Source organism: Oncorhynchus clarkii, chromosome 28 (assembly GCF_045791955.1).
Source record: "Oncorhynchus clarkii lewisi isolate Uvic-CL-2024 chromosome 28, UVic_Ocla_1.0, whole genome shotgun sequence".
NCBI classification, from domain to species: domain Eukaryota; kingdom Metazoa; phylum Chordata; class Actinopteri; order Salmoniformes; family Salmonidae; genus Oncorhynchus; species Oncorhynchus clarkii.
The window spans coordinates 24,549,530-24,569,298 of record NC_092174.1 but is presented as its reverse complement, the minus strand read 5'-3'; the positions used below and the strand labels follow the sequence as shown (position 1 = coordinate 24,569,298).

The 19,769-nt window shown below is 41.5% G+C and overlaps 1 protein-coding gene and 1 pseudogene across 1 annotated transcript; one reads left to right on the top strand and one right to left on the bottom strand.

Moving 5' to 3' along the window:
* Positions 1 to 1,673: 1,673 nt before the first annotated feature.
* LOC139386735 (regulator of G-protein signaling protein-like) lies at positions 1,674 to 10,969 on the bottom strand (annotated as a pseudogene).
* A 1,889-nt stretch (positions 10,970 to 12,858) lies between these two features.
* LOC139386487 (glutamine synthetase) lies at positions 12,859 to 15,963 on the top strand. The gene is made up of 7 exons (XM_071132055.1): positions 12,859 to 12,985; positions 13,709 to 13,893; positions 14,047 to 14,208; positions 14,310 to 14,456; positions 14,567 to 14,694; positions 14,811 to 15,010; positions 15,216 to 15,963. The coding sequence occupies exons 2-7, from the start codon at positions 13,728 to 13,730 to the stop codon at positions 15,526 to 15,528; spliced, it is 1,116 nt and encodes a 371-aa protein (XP_070988156.1). The 5' UTR covers positions 12,859 to 12,985; positions 13,709 to 13,727; the 3' UTR covers positions 15,529 to 15,963.
* Positions 15,964 to 19,769: the final 3,806 nt, after the last annotated feature.

Here is a 19,769-nt window from a genome sequence, read left to right as displayed (position 1 = left end):
GCATGTTGTGTTAGCTAATCCAAGTTTAGAATTTTAAAAGGCTAATTGATCATTAGAAAACCCTTTTGCAATTATGTTAGCACAGCTGAAAACTGTGTCCTGATTAAAGAAGCAATAAAACTAGCCTTCTTTAGACTAGTTGAGTATCTGGAGCATCAGAATTTGCAGGTTCGAGTACAGGCTCAAAATGGCAAGAAACCAATAACTTTCTTTTGAAACTCGTCAGTCTATTCTTGTTCTGAGAAATGAAGGCCATTCCAAGCGAGAAATTGCCAAGAAACTGAAGATCTCGTACAACGTTACGTACTTCTCCCTTCACAGAACAGCACAAACTGTCTCTAACCAGAATAGAAAGAGGAGTGGGAGGCCCCGGTGCACAACTGAGCAAGAGGACAAGTACATTAGTGTGTACTTTGAGAAACAAACGCCTCACAAGTCCTCAACTGGCAGCTTCATTTAACAGTACCCGCAAAACACCAGTCTCAAAGTCAACAGTGAAGACGCGACTCCGGGATGCTGGCCTTCTAGGCAGAGTTCCTCTGTCCAGTGTCTGTGTTCTTTTGGCCATCATAATCGTTTCTTTTTATTGGCCAGTCTGAGATATGGCTTTTTCTTTGGAACTCTGCCTAGAAGGCCAGCATCCCGGAGTCGCCTCTTCACTGTTGACGTTGTATTGAAACACTTATGGCAAGCCTAAATAAGCTCAGGAGTAACAATGGGCTAAACAAGTCACATGCATTGCATGGACCCACTCTGTGTGCAATAATAGTGTTTAACATGATTTTCAAATGACTACCTCATCTCTGTACCCCACACATACAATCATATGTAAGGTCCCTCAGTATAGCAGACTTTCAAACACAGATTCTATTACAAAGACCAGGGAGGTTTTCCAATGCCTTGCAAAGAAGGAAACCTATTGGCAGCTGGAAATAAAATACAAACAAAAGCTGCCGTTGAATATCCATTTGAGCATGGTGAAGTTATTTATTACACTTTGGATGCTGTATGAATATGCAGTCACTGCAACGATACAGGTGTCTTTCCTAACTCAATTGCTGAAGAAGAAGGAAACCTCTCAGGGATTTCACCATGAGGCCAATGGTTGCTTTAAAACAGAGTTTAATGGCTGTGATTGGAGAACTGAGGATGGATCAACAACATTTTAGTTACTCTTCACTATTAACAAAATTGAAAGAGTGAGAAGAATTAAGCCTGTATAGAATAAAAAAAATATATTTTTAAATGCATATTGTTTGAAACAAGGCACTAAAGTAATACTGCATAAAATATGGCAAATTAACTAACACTTTATATTCAGGACAAAAAGTTATGTTTGGGGCAAATCCAATCCAACGTAAATTATTACTGAGTACCACTCTCAATATTTTCAAGCATAGTGGTGGCTGATGTGGCCTCCCGAGTGGCATAGAGGTCTGAAACGTCCCTACCGACCCAGGTTCGATCCCAGGCTGTGACTGGGTGACCCACAATTGGCCCAGCATCGTCCGGGTTAGGGGAGGGTTTGGCCTGCCAGGATTTCCTTGTCCCATCGCGCTCTAGTGACTCCTTGTGGCAGGCCGGGCCCCTGCAAACTGACTTCGGTCACCAGCTGGATGGTGTTTCCTCTGACACATTGGTTCAGCTGGCTTCCGGGTTAAGCAAGCAGTGTGTCAAGAAGCTGCATGGCAGTGCGGCATGGCAGAGTTGTTGGCAGGGTTGTGTTTCGGAGGACGCATAGCTCTCAACCTTCGCCTCTCCCGAGCCTGTAGGGGAGTTGCAGCGATAGGACAAGACCTACCAATTGGATATCACTAAATTGTGGAGAAAAAAAATAATTGTGGTGACTGCATCATGTTATGGATATGCTTGTAATCGTTAAGGACTGGGGAGATTTTCAAGATAAATAAACGGAATGGAGCTAAGCACAGTCAAAATCCTAGAGGAAAACCTGGTTGTCTGCATTCCACCAGACACTGGGAGATGAATTCAACTTTCAGCAGGACAGTAACCTGAAACACAAGGACAAATCTACAATGGAGTTGCTTACTAAGAGGACGGTGAATGTTCCTGAGTGGCAGAGTTAGATTAGACTTCAATCTACTTTGAAAATCCATGGCAAGACCTAAGAAATGGTTGTCTAGCAATGATCAACCAATTTGACAGAGGTTGAAGAATTTTGAAAATACTAATGGTTAAATGTAGCACAATCCAGGTGTGGAAAGCTCTTTATAGACTTACTCAGTAATCGCTGCCAAAGGTCTTCTACAAAGTATTGACTCAGGGGTGTGAAAACGTATGTAAATTATATATTTCTATTTAATTTTCAATAAATGTGCAAACATTTCTAAACATTTTCTCTTTGTCATTATGGGGAATTGTGTGTAGATGGATGAGAAATGTATTAGATTTATTTTGAATTCCGGCTAACAAAACAAAATGTGGAATAAGTCAAAGGGTATGAATACTGTGAAAGCACTAACTCTTTTGTCTTGCCAATTCTCCCTCTGAATGGCACACATACAAAATCGATGCCTCAAGGCTGAAAAATATTTCTTTAACTGGTCTCCTCCCCTTCTGATTGAATTGGATTTAACACGTGACATCAATAAGGGATCATAGCTTTTACCTGGTCAGTCTGTCATGGAAAGAGATTTTGTACACTGAGTGTAGCTGAGAACTCATTTGGTAAATACAGCTTATCATGAGGTATTCTAACTCAGGTGAGCAGAGCCTCGAGACTTCCTTAATATTAGAGATTGTGCACCAGCTGTTAAGAAGCACACCTCTGCCTTGAGCTTACCCGGTGCTGCCATTCTGACCTACCGATGCATAGAAAAACCAGCTAGATGTACTGTACATTGTTCAGCCATCGACTCCGAAAAACATACGATATTGCAGTTCAGGTCCCATTAATAGTCTCAAACTGAGCTCATCCAGTTTGTTCTCCAGTGATCGTTCGTTCGACAATAGAATGGAGGGTAGAGGTGGTTTATGTACTCGCCAACGTAGGGTGCCTGCACGTCTGCCTCTCACGTCTGCCTCTCGAGTATCTGGGATTAGGGCCTGGTCCAGTGTGAGTCGTACGTCTTGCGCCTCCGACTCATTGAAGTAGAAATCTTCATCCAAATCGAGGTTATTGATCACTGTTCTGATGTCCAGAAGCTATTTCGGTCACAGGAAACAATGGCAGAAACTTTCTTTGGTACATAATGTTAAGATCAGCAACAACAATAAAAAAACACTAACAGAATTGGTCAGGAGCCCATTAAACGGCTGCTATCCATTCCAGCACCATTCAACCATTCCTGACTTTGAAATAAAATGTTTTATTTTACATGGACAGGTTTATGCCAACAGTAGCATAGCCAGCAGTAGTATAGACCCTAAGTCTGGAAGATACATTTTGCACCATTAAATCAAATCAAGTCTTATTAGTCACATGCGCCGAATACAACAGGTGTAGACCTTAAAGTGAAATGCTTACTTACGAGCCCATTACCAACTATGCAGTTTAAAAAAATATGGATACGAAGAAGAGATAAAAGAAACAATTAATTAAAGAGCAGCAGTAAAATATCAATATCGAGACTATATACAGGGGGAGTACCGATACAGAGTCAATGTGCGCAGTCACCGGTTAGTTGAGGTAACATGTACATGTTGGTAGAGTTAATAAAGTGACTATGCATAGATGATAGCAACAGAGAGTTGCAGTGGTGTAAAAGGGGGGCAATGCAAATGGCCTGGTTAGCCATTCGATTAGATGTACCCACTTGCCGTACGGTAGCAGAGAGAACAGTCTATGACTAGGGTGGCTGGAGTCCTTGACCATTTTTAGGGCCTTCCTCTGACATCGCCTGGTATAGAGGTCCTGGACGGCAGGAAGCTTGGCCCCAGTGATGTACTGTACTACCCTCTGTAGTGCCTTGCAGTCGGAGGCCGAGCAGTTGCCATACCAGGCAGTGATGCTCTCGATGATGCAGCTGTAGAACCTTTTGAGGATCTGAGGACCCATGCCAAATATTTTCAGTCTCCTGAGGGGGAATAGGTTTTGTGGTGCCCTCTTCATGACTGTCTTGGTATGTTTGGACCATGTTAGTTTGTTGGTGATGTGGACACCAAGGAACTTGAAGCTCTCAACCTGCTCCACTGCAGCCCCGTCGATGAGAATGGGGGCGTGCTCGGTCCTCTTTTTCCTATAGTCCACAATCATCTCCAACATTAGTAGAATTGTATTATAAATATCAGGGTGTTTTTCAAGACTGTGCAACATCAGAAAGGTCCTGGTTGATAGTTTGCTTTCCTATTCTTATCTCAGGCTCTTATCCTTAAAAAAGCCTTATTATGTACAGTGTCTGTGGACACATCTCATTACATAACACTTTCAAGCTCCTGTGTGAACTCCACTACATTTTTTAAATAGAGTTGTATTCACCCATGATGCATCTTTAGAGTAAAGGATTAGTCCTTAGATGAGCACAAGTTAAGTAAATGTATTCTCTTCAGAATGAGATTCTTCTTCTCAAACACCCCTTTTATCCCACTTGGCCTTCTCATTACCGAGACAGGTAAAACGCTCAAATTGGGAAAAGTATATATTTTTTTACATTTTATAATTGTAAAATTTCATTTGAAATATATATATTTTCAGTGTTATGTTTAACTCAGGCCTTTGTTCCCATAATGAAATCTTTGAAACTATTTGAAATATGAATTTGTTTATTACTTTATTGGATGTCAAACTGTTGCAGTAATGCTACTTTTGTGAAGATGTTGGTTAAATGCACATCTGATTTAAAAAAAAAACTGATTATGAAATAATGTACAGATCCTAATATGTATTTTTGTATTTTTTAAATTGGAAGAAAAACAATTGGTGGCAGTTTCTGAGAATTATCTATTTATACGAATACTCTCTCCTTGCCTTCCGAACTTACAGAAGTGGCAATGCCAAGTAGAAACATTTATTTTATCAATTAGATTTGCTCAACTTCTGCGTTCTTTCTCTTCCGTCCTCTCTTGCCTCCTTTTGGGGAAAAAAGGCAATGGCAATCGTGGAGAGGCAGCGAGGAAAGAACGAAAACGGCGTGTAAAGAAATTAGCAAATTATGTTTTACAGGGGTGGATCCAACACATTTGTAAAGTGATAAACAAATTAAGTTAGTTGTGAAAGACATTTTGTATATAATCAAAGGAGAATATAGTTTTTAAATGTGTGCATGCTTTTCTCTGACAATAGCCTACGTCTGATACAAAGGGATATCAAGATATCAAAACTCTTCCGCAGTAGGATTCACTTGTCTACCTTGCCAAAAGGAGGCTATCGAGTCATGGAGGACCATCTTCCGTTTGTCTACTAAAGAATTGACACACTCCTCGACCACTTGATACAGAGAGAGAGAGAGAGAGATTGAGGACTCACCATGGCTATATCCCGTTTGAACATGTACATTGCCATTGAGGGCTTCCACCATTTTTAAAGTAGTCAACTGGGTGGGATATGAGTTGGGAGCAATCAGCTAATGAAGAAAATTGACTACTTTAAAATGGAGATTGTCTGTCTCTGACACACTATAATGGCACTGATACAAAGATGAATCTCTATGCTACTCAACCACTTAATCTGTTTCTGGATCATGGAGGAGATGACGAATTTTTGCCGAAAGGAGAAAACCTCTTAACACTCCTTCGGCAAAACCATTGCCTCAACAAGCAGGGCAAACATAATACATCATTTAAAACCTAATTTCTGAATCTGAAGGCAAAGTAGACTATTATAACGCCACAATATTCATAGGCATTTCTCAATCAAACCTGAATACGTTTCCAATATGAGATCTCGCTAAACAATACATTGACAATGACCAAATCTGCGGGTGTGTGGCCATACCAGAGAGGAAGAGGCGATATGAGTGTTTACTCCGTCCAAAATCTGTGCAGGAAAGGAAAACCACGAAATTATGATTTTTTTGTATGGAGGTCAATGAGTTTCGAAATTGGTCAACAAATAGAATTGCTAAATCGCTATGTGAGGCTTGTTTGATCTAACATACATTTGTACTGGCTAGGCTGTTACGAATACACTGACATACAATAAGTGGATGGACGTAGCATTTTGGCAACTTTTGAAAATAAAAATACTGGATCTACAAAGAGAACTGAAACTTGTTAGCAATGGAGAGTGTTTAGCAGTTGTAGGCCTACACTTGCTTAAAAATAGTAGGCTAACTATATTGGCATGCGCATGTCATTAACTCCAGCGCACACAGGGGAATCTTACGCGTGAGTGTGATGCCCATAGTGACAACATTGCCTGCAGTAAATCTGATTCAAATGTGATTATTCATGAATTTATAAGGCAGGAAATGAATTTCCTTGTCAGAGGGGAAACTATTATATTATCTATTCAGTGTGGTTACCAACAGTACAGTACTTAAGTAAAAAGTAGTTTTTTGGGGTATCTGTACATTACTATTTATATTTTTGACTATTAGTTCACTACACTCTTAAAGAACATAATGTACTTTTTTACTCCATACAATTCGCCTGACACCCAAAAGTACTTGTTAAATGTTGAATGTTTAGCAGGACAGGAAAATGGTCCATTCATGTACTTATCAAGAGAACATGCCTGGTCATTCCCACTGCCTCTGATCTGGCAGACTCTCCAAACACACATGCTTTGTTTGTAAATATTGACTGAGTGTTGGCGTGTGCCCCTGGCTATCCATACATTTAAAAAACAAGAAAATGATGCTGTCTGGTTTGCTCAATTTTTTTTTTTTTTAAATGTAACCTTTATTTAAGTCAGTTAAGAATAAATTGTTATTTACAACAACAGCCTACTGGGGAACAGTGAGTTAACTGCCTTGTTCAGGGGCAGAAGGACACTTTTTTTTTTTTTACCTTGTCAGCTCAGGGATTTGATCTAGCAGCCTTTTGGTTACTGGCCCTATCCTCTAACCACTAGGCTACCTGCCACCCCAATAAAAGGAATTTAAACATACTTTTACTTTTGATACTTAAGTATATTTTAGTAATTACGTTTACTTTTCAAATTAAGTATATTTAAAACCAAATACTTTTAGACTTTTACTCAAGTAGTATTTTAATGGGTGATTTAACTTTTATTTGAGTCATTTTTTATTAAAGTATGTTTACTTTTACTCAAGTAGGACATTTGGGTACATTTTCCACCACTGGTTACCAAGGTCTGATCATCTGAAGAAGCGGGCCACAATGCTGTTGAAGGTGGTCTGTTCTGCAACTTGTCCACCTCTTGGTAGAACTTCAGAGCTCCATGAGCATCATAGGCCTTCAGGCAACGCTTGAAGAAGTCCAGGTTGGTGGGACTTTTCATCTTCCTTAAATACCTTGGTCTCATAGATTATCTTTGGGCAAAGCTGTGGTCCTTCTTAACAGGACTACTGGTGGATGTCACCACTGGCTTCTCTAAAGGACACATTTTTACAGTATGGTATGTTTCATTGACTTATCATTGAATCTGATAGGAAAAGTTTTAATGTAATTTCTGTCATACCCTGTACTGGCTTCCAGTCACAGTGGAGACTGAGTTTTACTGATCTCCTCCACAGCCATCTTGGGGTAATTCTAAGCCAAGGTTTGAAATGGAAGGTCGTACAGATCTGAGAAGAACATCCACAATTACAACTTTCTGTCGCATCCTTGCATTATTCGGTACAACTTTTGTCCATAGAGTACTTCTACTACAACCAAATGGCACTCATTATTTTCTTACTGGTATTCTTGTAGTGCAGGTGGACTAAGCCTTCCATCCCGACGTCCTCTAAGGGCAGCAGGGCTCAGGTCTCCTCAGTGAGAGAGGCTCAGTACAGGCCTGCCAGTGAGCCAGAGCCCCCCTCGTCGTTCTCACCTGCTGCTCTGGAGCAGTGGGAGCACTAGAGGGCGCTGTCACTCCACGACTCACTTTCCCCGTGACCTCATTCTGAGTGAACTGAGAGAAATCAACAGAGGAGTAAAACTACAAGACGATCTGGCATAGCTGTTTCCAAATTCCTCTATTCTAAAAATCAGATTAGAAGTTAGTTTGTCTTTATCCAGAAATGCATTGTAGGTGGGACCTACAAAAAAAAACCCAGAAAGGGATAACCTTGTACTGACACTGTATACATGAGTTTGTAATCAAGGGGTGAGGAAAAAGTACAGAAAATACACGACTGTCCATGTTATCACTTTGCGGTCAAGCACATACTGCAGTCAGTAACACCCACCTGGTATAATTCCAGCTTGGCCATGTACATCCAGGGCATCATATTTCCAGAAGGAAGGTGGCAGATCGGGGTCTCCATACAGGCGGGAGGGGGGATTATGGGATCACTGCTCTTGCTGCCCAGGCTGGGCAGGCTCTTGGATGGGAGGATGGGCAGGACTGGGAGGGGGCCAGTGCTGGACCCAAAGGTAACAGAACTCAACTTTCTGAGGAGAAGAGTACTGGTACTTATCTTTGAGCTCCCACTTCCTCCTCTTGCTTCTGCCCTCCATCTTGCCACTAGGCTAACCCCTGTACACATCCCAAATGGAACCCTATTCAAAGTATTACTTTTGACCAAGGCCCATAGGTATTTGGTCAAAGGTTGTGCACAATAAAGGGATAAAGTGCCATTTGGGACGCAGACCCTCCTGTGTTACCAGCAGGGATGCAACAGGTGGTCACGATGCTGGAGCCCTCCGTGAGGTGGACAGTCCTGATGACAGTGAGCAGGGCCTGGTAGCGGTTTCTCTTTGTCTCAACCTGCTGCCAGTCGATCACTGCACTCTCACAGTGAACGTCACCCGCTCCTCTCCTTCAGGTACACGAGACACACACCCACCCATGCAGACACACACACACACAAAGGGCTACTCCCACATACATTTCAGTAACTTCTTATCTCAGGTTATTTATTTTATTTTATCGCTTTGGTACTATTTTCACAAGTATGTGTATCTTAGTATAAAACACCAAACTGGTAACACTTGTAAGGCAGCCAGTTTTACATTCAAAACCATTTAAATATAATAAGCACATTGGTTTTATCACCAAAACACAACATAATGATATCGTCTCAAATTAGTTATTTTAACAATTAATTATTCCAATAGCAAAAAATGTAAGATACATGTTTAAAAAGTTCCCTTTGACTGTAGCATGCTACGGCACTGTAAATTACAGTACATTACTGTTTTTCTCACGTTTCTTCAAAATCGAACCCAGAAGCAGACCAGGACAAGGAGAGGAGGAAGAAGGTGAGTATTTATTTACAAGTGAATGGGTAGATATATCCAGGTGGCGTAGCGGGTAGCGGTGGTGAGTTGATTGGAGTAAATAGGTGGATCCAATGGGGAAGCGGAATCCTCCGACGACCAGGCGGGAACGGGGTAAATGATCCGGGTGAGTAACTGAAGACAGAACAAACGGCGGTAAGTTCAAGGCAAGCAATACGTAACAAACAACATAACAAATTCTATCCAACTTGAGGCTGATTCTCTGGCACAACATACTGTTCATGGCTAACGATCCGGCAGGGAATGGGTGTCAGGTCCGGGCTTATGAAGAGGAGAGATGATGATCAGGACCAGGTGTGCAGATAGCTGATGGGATACAGGCGCGGGTAATCAGAAACCCCAACTGGCTACATTGCCCGGCAACCAGACAGGGTGCGTTCCAGGACGCCGGACAAAAACTCTCCAGGACAGAACATAGGCAAAAAACAGACTCAGGAAACGGGATTCGTGACAGATTTCACATTAGACAATACATTTTCACTACCCGTTAAAACTGACTGAACATCACATTTCCATAATTTGATCCCATGTGTGATCATTGAAGACATATTTCACAATTTAAAGAAATGAAACAAACAATGTTTAGCAGGAGCTAGTTTGCAACAAGCCTGTCTTGAGCATTTGGCTTAAGGTTCTCATCGGAATCGTGGTAAATATTCTCATTGTTCATGCACCTGGGGAAATCCTTTTGAGTTTTGTACTAAGAGTTGTGAAAATGTACCACATACTTGTGAAAATTGCACTAAAGTGATTAAAAACTGTATGAACACAAATGTATACTTTTCAAGGCCATAAAAGATTGTGAAGTAGTTTCTAAAACCTAAATCATCTGAGACAATAAAAATACATACCATGAGTGCCTTTGACAAAAGAACAGAAGCGCCTCATCCCTCTCACACTGCCCAGGCATCTCTTCAGCAGACACTGGTCTGCAAATGTCCACTTCAGTTCATCTGACAAGGGAAAAACACAATGGACAGGTGAGAAGACAAAATACACTGAACAAAAATATAAATGCAACATGTAAAGTGTTGGACCAATACTTCATGAGCTGACATAAAATATCACAGAAATTGTCCGTATGAAAAAAGCTTATTTCTCTCAAATTTTGTGCACAAATGTGTTTACATCCCTATAAGTGAGCATTTCTCCTTTGCCAAGATAATCCATCCACCTGACAAGAGTGGCATATCAAGAAGCTGAATAAACCACATGATCATTACACAAGTGTATCTTGTGCTGGGGACAATAAAAGGCCACTCTAAAAATCTGCAGTTTTGTCACACAACACAATGCCACAATTGTCTCAAGTTTTGAGGGAGTGTGCAATTGGCATGCTGACTGAACGAATGTCCACCAGAGCTGTTGCCAGATAATTTTATGTTAATTTCTCTACCATAAGCCGACTCCAACGTTGTTTTAGAGAATTTGGCAGTACGTCCAACCGGCCTCACAACCTCAGACCACGTGTAACCATGCCACCCCAGGATCGCCACATCCGGCTTCACCTGTGGGATCGTGTGAGACCAGCCACCTGGACAGCTGAAGAAACTTTGAGGAGTATTTCTGTCTGGATTAAAACCCTTTTGTGAGTAAGTAATCATTCTGATTGGCTGGGCCTGGCTCACCAGTGGGTGGGCCTATGCCCTCCCATGCCCATCCATGCCTGTGCCCCTTCCCAGTCATGTGAAATCCATAGATTAGGGCCTAATGAATATTCAATATTTTCGAACATTCTTTTAATCAGGAAAAAAGCACAATCTTGCAACGTGTCAAGATGACAACCTATTTAACATTCTACTCCAAACATATTTACTTTCAGCTTGTCATGTGAAAACTGCAGGAACTCTTTACACAAAAAGTAGTAGTGATACAGCTGTCTGTTTTGAAGTAAACAAACCGATACGATCTGTCATACCAGGAACCCACCTCTTCTCACATCCTGCAATGAATGACAGGCCACTCAGTAGCAATTTGACTCATCAGCTTGAATATGGGAATCTTGTTGATCATTTGATTGTTTTATAAACATAAATCAGTGTGAGTAAGTAATTGTCTTGTCAAAGATGCTTTGGTTACCTGGATGCATGGAATTTGAGGACACAAGTACCAATTGTTTTAGGATAGAACACATAACGGAGTCTGACCAAACACCTAGGCCAAGATATACATGAGAAATAAGTGAATCCAAGATATACAGAATCAACAATGGTAGCTACTGATTTAACTGAAGAAATGTGTCCATACTGGCAAATTCAAATGTATTGAAGACATTCAAAACATTGTAATCTTTGATAAGGTCCGCAAGTGCTTTATCACATTGTCTTCCTAAAAGTAGACCACAGAAAGTGAAAGACAATTTTCTTAAATTAAATGTTACATTTTCATTTGAAATTCAAATTTGATGTATCTAAGCTAGTACACACAGAGTTAAAACGTGCATCCGTCATAGCTACACACCTGTTCTTTGTGTCATTTGAGATGTGTGTCGTCTTAAACTTACAAAAGGCCTGATCAATGACGTTCTGGTAAGATTAAGTAGTTAAGTAGTCCATATTACATAGTGCATTTAGAAATAAAAGTTAGGCCTATAGGAACACCATTAGTAATGTTTTTTACAGCAAAGTCTTTTCACAAGTTTTGCATTCTTGAAGTGATGTCATAAACGGCAAATGTTCCAAATGTATCATTGTTGAGTGAAATTGGAATGTCTTGACACCATCTCTCACGTTGTAGCCTACTGTAGTCTAGTCATCCTTCTCTCCCCTCATGGAAAACCAATACCCCAAGGCCAAAGAAAATGTTTCTGCTACTCTACAGTGACCATGATATAGCCTACTTCAGAATAATACAGAAATGAAGGTCCTGTAGTAGTAGTTAATTAATTGTGCAGACCTCTTATTTGATCAATGTTCCAGAAATGAGAAACATTTACCTACAAATGCTAATGTGAATGATTTCTATAGCATACAAAGGCTCTTCATCAAATGTAATATTTTCTAAGCTGAGAAACTAGATAAATGTAATTGGTATTCAGTTATTTGTAATTATAGGCCTTGACTATTGGTTTCTCAGTACATCAATAGCCTATTTGTACCACAGGGTGGCGTTGGGAATATAGCTCCTGTCAACTATTTTTTTTTTAAAGTCCCTCAAAAAGCCTCATCATTACATCAACAGAAATGATGAGGCTTTTTGAGGGAGTTTTATTTTCCCTGAGATGGAATTTAGGTCTATCTCCCATCAAATCTCGATTGGCTTTAAATATGCATATATTTCTATCTATTGTAGTACTTTGTAACCTAAAGTTTTCTGCTCTTTGTAATGGTGTAGGTACTAAATAGCCTACACTGGTTATTGTATTAACTGTACCGTACTGGATACATTGTATCAGTCACACAAAATGACACGCAATGCTTTTTAACCATACTAGAGGGCGTTGCGACTCGAACCCTGTCCAATGATCGAGCCGGGTGTGCTGTCACTCACTTTGGAATAAACAAATCGTGTTTTTCTCTGACCAATCAAAGACTCCGAGCTCCAACTCTCTTGTTATAAATTGAACTGAAACAAGAAGTCGAAGCTAGAATGAGAGAACAACTATCGGGATATTTTTTGACATTATATTGGACTTGCCAGTCCTTTAAATTTTATTTAAAATTTCTCGTATTTCCAGGTAATTTTCTATTTATTCCTTATGATATAGTATAACCTACCTTTTTTTACTTCAGCTATTCTATTGTAGCCAAGTTATTTCCCGTTCCAGAGAAGTACATGACACCTTGTTTGGTCACTTTTTCCTGATATGGAAATGCTTATTTTTTTTTTGTCAGATTAAGTGAAGTTTGTGGTGTCTTTCCTAATGTATTGATATCCTCTCTATGATGTTGTGTTAGGTTAATTGTTCTGTAAATTGAAGGAAATGTGCGATGTAATATTAGAATTGCAATAGTGTGTAGCCATGACTACAGTGGGTGGTGTTTCTGCAATCCCCAGAAGACCCAAGAGGTAGTCAGTTTCATTGGGTAATAAAGGAGGTTGATGATAAAATATTATTGTTGGGAAATGTGTTAATTAGTACAACATGGATTATGGTGGTTCACAGCCTAACAATCTAGGAATGGTAATATGTGATCAATATGGCAGACATTGACTTATCTTTGTCAGACTTGCTCTACTTGAAGTGGTGCTAACAGCTGTTTTAGCTCTGACATGGATTTACACTAAAGAAAATGGCTATCTTCGCGTGCGTGCTTTGATTCGTTTTGGAACAATACACAACCCTGTCTCCGAACGCGCTGTTATGCAACATGTTTATTCAAACAAATCAATGCTGGTCAAGTAAGCGGCTGCTTTGATGTAGTCTCATCGTGCCTGTTGTCTTTTCGTCATTTCTTAGGTGTTTTATAACAAACAAGATGGCTATGTCCGCCAGCGCCGAACTAAGTAAGGCTGTTAAACAGCAGTACATGGAACTCCCTCAGGGAGACAAAGTCCAAGTCATGTATGTCTGGATCGATGGAACCGGAGAGGGACTCCGCTGCAAAACCAGAACGCTGGATTCGGAGCCCAAGAGCATCGAAGGTATGTAATAATTAGAACGGAAGGGTTTACTTTACTTTTTTCTTTGTTGGTTGGCATTTGAGTTCTGGGGGTTGTAGGCATAATTTATTTTGTAGCCTGCCTAGTTGTTTTGACTGACATGCGTTAACTAAATAACTTGCTTTGATTCTTTAGAACTGCCGGAATGGAACTTTGATGGCTCCAGCACCTACCAGTCTGAGGGCTCAAACAGTGATATGTATTTGATTCCTTCTGCAATGTTCAGAGATCCCTTCCGCAAAGACCCCAACAAATTGGTATTGTGTGAAGTGCTGAAGTACAACCACAAGCCTGCAGGTAACCTAGAATTATTGGTGTGCCTCGGTCTTGTTAAGGTTACTTTTATTTATTGTAATTTTTTTGCTTTTGTGTCTAATATGGGTACATTTATTTAACAGAAACCAACCTTCGTTTGACTTGTAAGAAAGTCATGGACCTGGTTGAGAACCAGGTCCCTTGGTTTGGCATGGAGCAAGAGTACACAATCCTAGGCACTGATGGACACCCATTTGGCTGGCCCAACAACGGCTTCCCTGGCCCACAAGGTAAAAACCTATCATAGTGACCTTTGACTGACCTTATACAACTTGCTCTCGCAGCAGATGCATTAGTTTGTTAAATATCTGAATTGTTATCTAACCATGTTTCTCTATAGGTCCCTATTATTGTGGAGTGGGATCTGACAAGGCCTATGGTAGAGATATTGTGGAAGCCCACTATAGAGCCTGTCTGTATGCTGGGGTCATGATCTGTGGCACCAATGCTGAAGTAATGCCTGCACAGGTAAGGTCAAATACTGTTTTAAAATTTGGCGTTTCTGTGATTGCATAGGATCCGCCAATAGAAAAGTCTGACTCAAAAGACTGACGCACTCAAACACTTGTTTTGTCCATTTTTAGTGGGAGTTCCAGGTTGGTCCTTGTGAAGGCATCACCATGGGTGATCACCTCTGGGTGGCTCGCTTCATCCTCCACCGGGTGTGTGAGGACTTTGGCGTGGTGGCCTCATTTGACCCCAAGCCTATCCCTGGGAACTGGAACGGTGCTGGCTGCCACACCAATTTCAGCACCAAAGAGATGCGGGAAGAAGGCGGGTTAAAGTGAGTACTGGCTCATATCAAGATGCATTCATGCAAGGTTTAATGAGAAATTGGCATGCATCGTTTGTTCACGAGCACCCAATCTGTATGTCTTTTGGATGTTGAATTAAGCCAGACTTACTTGAATGTTCTCTATGTAATGCAAATGGTGCTGACCCACCTGTCTACTTTTCTGTGTTTTAATTTAATTATCTTTTCTGCTCAGGGCCATTGAGGAGTCCATTGAGAGGCTGGGGAAGAGGCATAGCTACCACATCCGCGCCTACGACCCTAAAGGGGGGCTTGACAACGCCCGTCGCCTCACCGGCCACCATGAAACCTCCAACATCCACGAGTTCTCTGCTGGCGTAGCCAACCGTGGCGCCAGTATCCGCATCCCTCGCACCGTGGGCCAGGAGAAGAAGGGCTACTTTGAGGACCGCCGCCCGTCGGCCAACTGCGACCCGTATGCCGTGACGGAGGCTCTGATCCGCACCTGTTTGCTCAGCGAGGAGGGAGATGAACCTGTGGACTATTAGACCCAATGAGATTCACTGCTCTCTGGACTTAGTCCCCTTCCCCTCACCCTCTTTTTTTTAAATTTTTTATTTTTTAAATGGCTGAAAAGTCAAACTAGTACTGTATTTGTCATTTTTATTTTCCACTGAAATGATTCTAACCTTGCATTTTTATGTAGCTTAAAGTTGGCTGGTCAACTTAACATGGAATTAAATCTGGTGTTAACATATGGGGGGGGGGGGGGGGGGGGGGGGGGGAGAATGTCTGACAGGGTATGGTCTTTCCCCTCTCGTGTTGGTTGTTTTCTAGTGGGGAGTATTTGTAACGTAACTAAGTCCTCATTTGGTCTCTTTCCCTGCAGTCTGTTGAACTGAAATGCTCTAAAGAACATATTGACACTGAAGACTAGGGCTGGGTGGCATGTGTCACTTTCTTAATAAAACCTATGGCTAGTTTGTGTACTTTGTATGTTGACCTGCCTTTTAAACTATGTACTGTTTCAATGTTAACAAACTAGGAAGTGTATTTAAATGGCAATGTTTCTGTCTCCAGATTGACACATTCCTGGATCATGTTGTCTGGTACATTCTTTAGATGTCTGGCTCCAAACACTGTCTTTTACATTCGGCTCTGTCTTGCCAATTGTAGCGTTCCTGTAAGACTCATGAAGGAGTTTTATCCTTTTTTTTTGTCCTGATATACTGTTATGGCACCTGATTTGGTAGAAGCTGCATTTGCTGAACCTGGTTTTTGTTTTTTACATTTAAACCTTTATTTTACCACAAACTTGACTTTCTGATTCTTGTCTCAACCAGTTTACTGAAATGCCAGAATTTGGCATGTAGGACTAATGCGACGGTATAGGAACCAGGGCATTTCGGAAGTGAAATCCTAAGGTCATCCAAGTTCCTTTGAAATTCTTCTCATTGCATGAAATGCCCACTGAGCGCAAAACTAGAAGTCCCCTACACTGGCTGACTGAGGAAAGGGTCTCTGGTGGACACTATTGCAGTTAACACATTGAGAGAGGAAAAAAACACTGTAGGGTATTATCTGGCATTGATGCCCAGGAACATGATCACAGTAATTGAATCCAGAATAATAGTCTTAAAATATTTCTCACGAGCACATGCACAAGGGAGACTTCAATTTTCAACTAAGCTGAATCTGGGATCATAAGCTTAAATCTGGACTTCCTGCTCTAGACCATAATTGTTAGCATGGTGTGAATAGTGTTGCCTATTGGGCTACAGCTGGCCATGTTGCTGTTTCACGCAATGGGTGTCAGAATATTTCCCAGCTACTTTGAGATTTAAAACTGAAAGGAGTAAAGGACTGAGTTGTAAAAAAAAAAAAAAATCTTCCCGTGCCAGTGCTGATAATATCACACCTGGGAACAAGACTAAACTTCCAGTATAACCGGTCATACACGTGCACCTACTCTCACACCCAAATGTGAGCGTTGCCTGACAAGTTAATAACCCAGTGGCAGGCAGCTGCCTACTATTTACTCTATGTTGAAGCTGATTTCTTTGGCATCCCATAAGAACATAGTTTCACAGACCATAGCTAATAATTTTTTGAGTGACGAGTTTACTTTGTTAGGGCTGGAATAGATTGTATGTGGTGTCCTTGCGAGATTGGTTTTCTGAGGGGTGATGGTATTTCTTGCATGCCTGAGACTGGTTTTCTGTCTGAGGGGTGATGGTATTCCTTGCATGCCTGAGACTGGTTTTCTGTCTGAGGGGTGAGGGTATTCCTTGCATGTCTTAGGTCATGTGTGGAGAAAAGGACTAGACATATTGTATCAAGGAAGGGCTCCTCAGACAAAGCAGCCTTGTCCTCTGGCATAGTAGCAGACCTGGAGGTTGAACTTCCCTTTCAACATTGTATGACTTGATTATGTTAAATTTAGCCTCGGAAGCCCAGGCTGTGAGGCTATGTTCAACTCTACCCTAGTGTCACAGTTTGGTCGTGTCCCTTTGCTATTTTAAGTTGAAACTGTGCACAAATGTTGAATTTTAAAAGCCTTCTATATTAAATGAAGTGTCTTTTAACATAGACCACATGGAAAATTCAATAAATCAGATTATAAGACGAATAAAGACTTGCTAAAGTGCCAAAATTCAGTCCCTCTAAGCATCCTCTGACTTTAAGCCCCTTAACGCTAACGTTTCTCAAAGTTTTTACCATCATTGTAAAGCATGGTGAAACTATTCATTTTTACATATTTTTCAAAAGAAACATTGAACATCAAATCAAATACAATTTTATTGCTCACATGCGCCGAATACAATAGATGTAGACTTTACAGTGAAACGCTTATGCCCAATCCCAGCAGTGCAGAGTTAAAAAGTAAGACAAATATTTGCTTTAAAAAAAGTATAAAATATTAACGCAAAAACAATGAGGCTATATACAAGCAGTATCAGTACCGTGTCAATGTGCCGGGGTACGAGGTAGTTGAGGTAATACAGTTTGTACATGTGGGTAGGGTAAAAGAGACTAGGTAATCAGGACATATAATAACCAGTGTAGCAGCAGCATATGTAGAGAGAGAGTGTGAGTGAGTGTGTGTGTGTGTGTGTGCGCACGTGCGTGCGGGAGTTTTAGTGTAGTATGTGTGAGTGTGTGGGTAGAGTCTAGTGAGTGTGCATAGAGTCAGAGCAAGGGAGTCGGTGCTAAACAATTAAGATAAAGAAATACATAATGAAGGGGGTCAATGTACATTCTCAGGGTAGCCATTTGATTAACTTTTCAGCAGTCTTATGGTTAGGGGAGTAGAAGCTGTTCATGTGCCTTTTGGTCCCAGACTTGACTTCGCTGGAGTCTTGACAACTTTTTATGGCCTTCTGACACCGCTTGGTATAGAGGTCCTGGATGGCAGGGAGTTCGGCTACAGTGATGTACTGGGCCGTATACCCTCTGTAGCTCCTTGGTTGGATACAGAGAACTTTGTAGAGGATTTGAGGTCCATTCCAAATTTCTTCAGCTTCCTGAGGGGGAAGAGGCATTGTTGTGCCCTCTTCACGACTGTGTTGGTGTTTTTGGACCATGATAGGCCCTTAGTGATGTGGACACAGAGGAACTTGAAGCTCTCGACCCGCTCTACCACAGCCCGTTGATGTGAATGGGGGAGTATTCGGCCCTCCGTTCCTGTAGTCCACGATAAGCTCCTTTGTCTTACGCGTGTTGAGAGATGTTGTTGTTCTGGCACCACACTGCCAGGTCTCTTGTCTTCCTCCCTATAGGCTGCTTCATTGTCGTCTGTGATCAAGCCTACCACCTCATGTCGTTGGCAAATGTAATGATGGTGTTGGAGATGTGTGTGGCCACACAGTGGGAGGTGAACAGGGAGTACAGGAGGGGACTGAGCACGCACACCTAAGGGACACTGGTGTTGAGGGTCAGCAAGGCGAATGTGTTGTTGCCTAACCTCACCACCTCATGGCGGCCCGTCAGGAAGTCAAGGATCTAGTTGCAAATTGAGGTGTTCAGTCCCAGGGTCCTTAGCTTACTGATGAGCTTGGAGGGCACTATGGTGTTAAACGCTGAGCTGTAGTCAATGAACAGCATTCTCACGTAGGAGAGATATTATAAGCATCTGGATTAGTGTCCTGCTCCTTGAAAGCGGAAGCTCTAGCCTTTAGCTCAGTGCGGATGTTGCCTGTAATCCATTACTTCTTGTTTGGATATGCACTTTGGGGACAACGTCGTCAATGTACTTATTAACGAAGACGTGAATGATGTGGTAAACTCCTCAATACCATCGGATGAATCCGGAAATATATTCCAGTCTGTGCAAGCAAAACAGTCCTGTAGCTTAGCATCAGCTTCATCGGACCACTTCTGTATTGATCATCCGTATCTAATAGTCAAATCTTAGTGTAAAGCAGTTGAGCTGGTTCTACACTTTCTGTCCATTTTCTGGTGTTTTGTAGTGGAAAACTGAGCGGATCGAGCGTAACACATCAACCCTGTTTTTTGTTTTTGTGAGGCTTGCATTCAATTGCGCCTCCCTGTTGCACACAACAGGGTTCCATTTCCCCTGTCACAAGGGGATTTCTGGCTGATTTAAGATGAAGTTGTCGACCCTGTAACAGTCAACCCTGGCACATGACACTTAATAGAAACATACAATATCCTGATGGTTAGAGTGTTGGGCCAGTACCCGAAAGGTTGCTGGGTCGAATCCCTGAGCTGACAAGATAAAAATCTGCCGTTCTGCTCCTGAGCAAGGCAGATAACCTACTGTTTCCCA

Excerpts from the sequence above, each read along its gene's own strand:
- LOC139386487 (XM_071132055.1), top strand. The coding sequence starts at position 13,728 with ATGGCTATGTCCGCCAGCGCCGAACTAAGTAAGGCTGTTAAACAGCAG. Across the intron at positions 14,209-14,309 it reads GTACAACCACAAGCCTGCAG|AAACCAACCTTCGTTTGACT; the intron begins GTAACCTAGAAT and ends TTTATTTAACAG. Across the intron at positions 15,011-15,215 it reads CGGGAAGAAGGCGGGTTAAA|GGCCATTGAGGAGTCCATTG; the intron begins GTGAGTACTGGC and ends TTTTCTGCTCAG.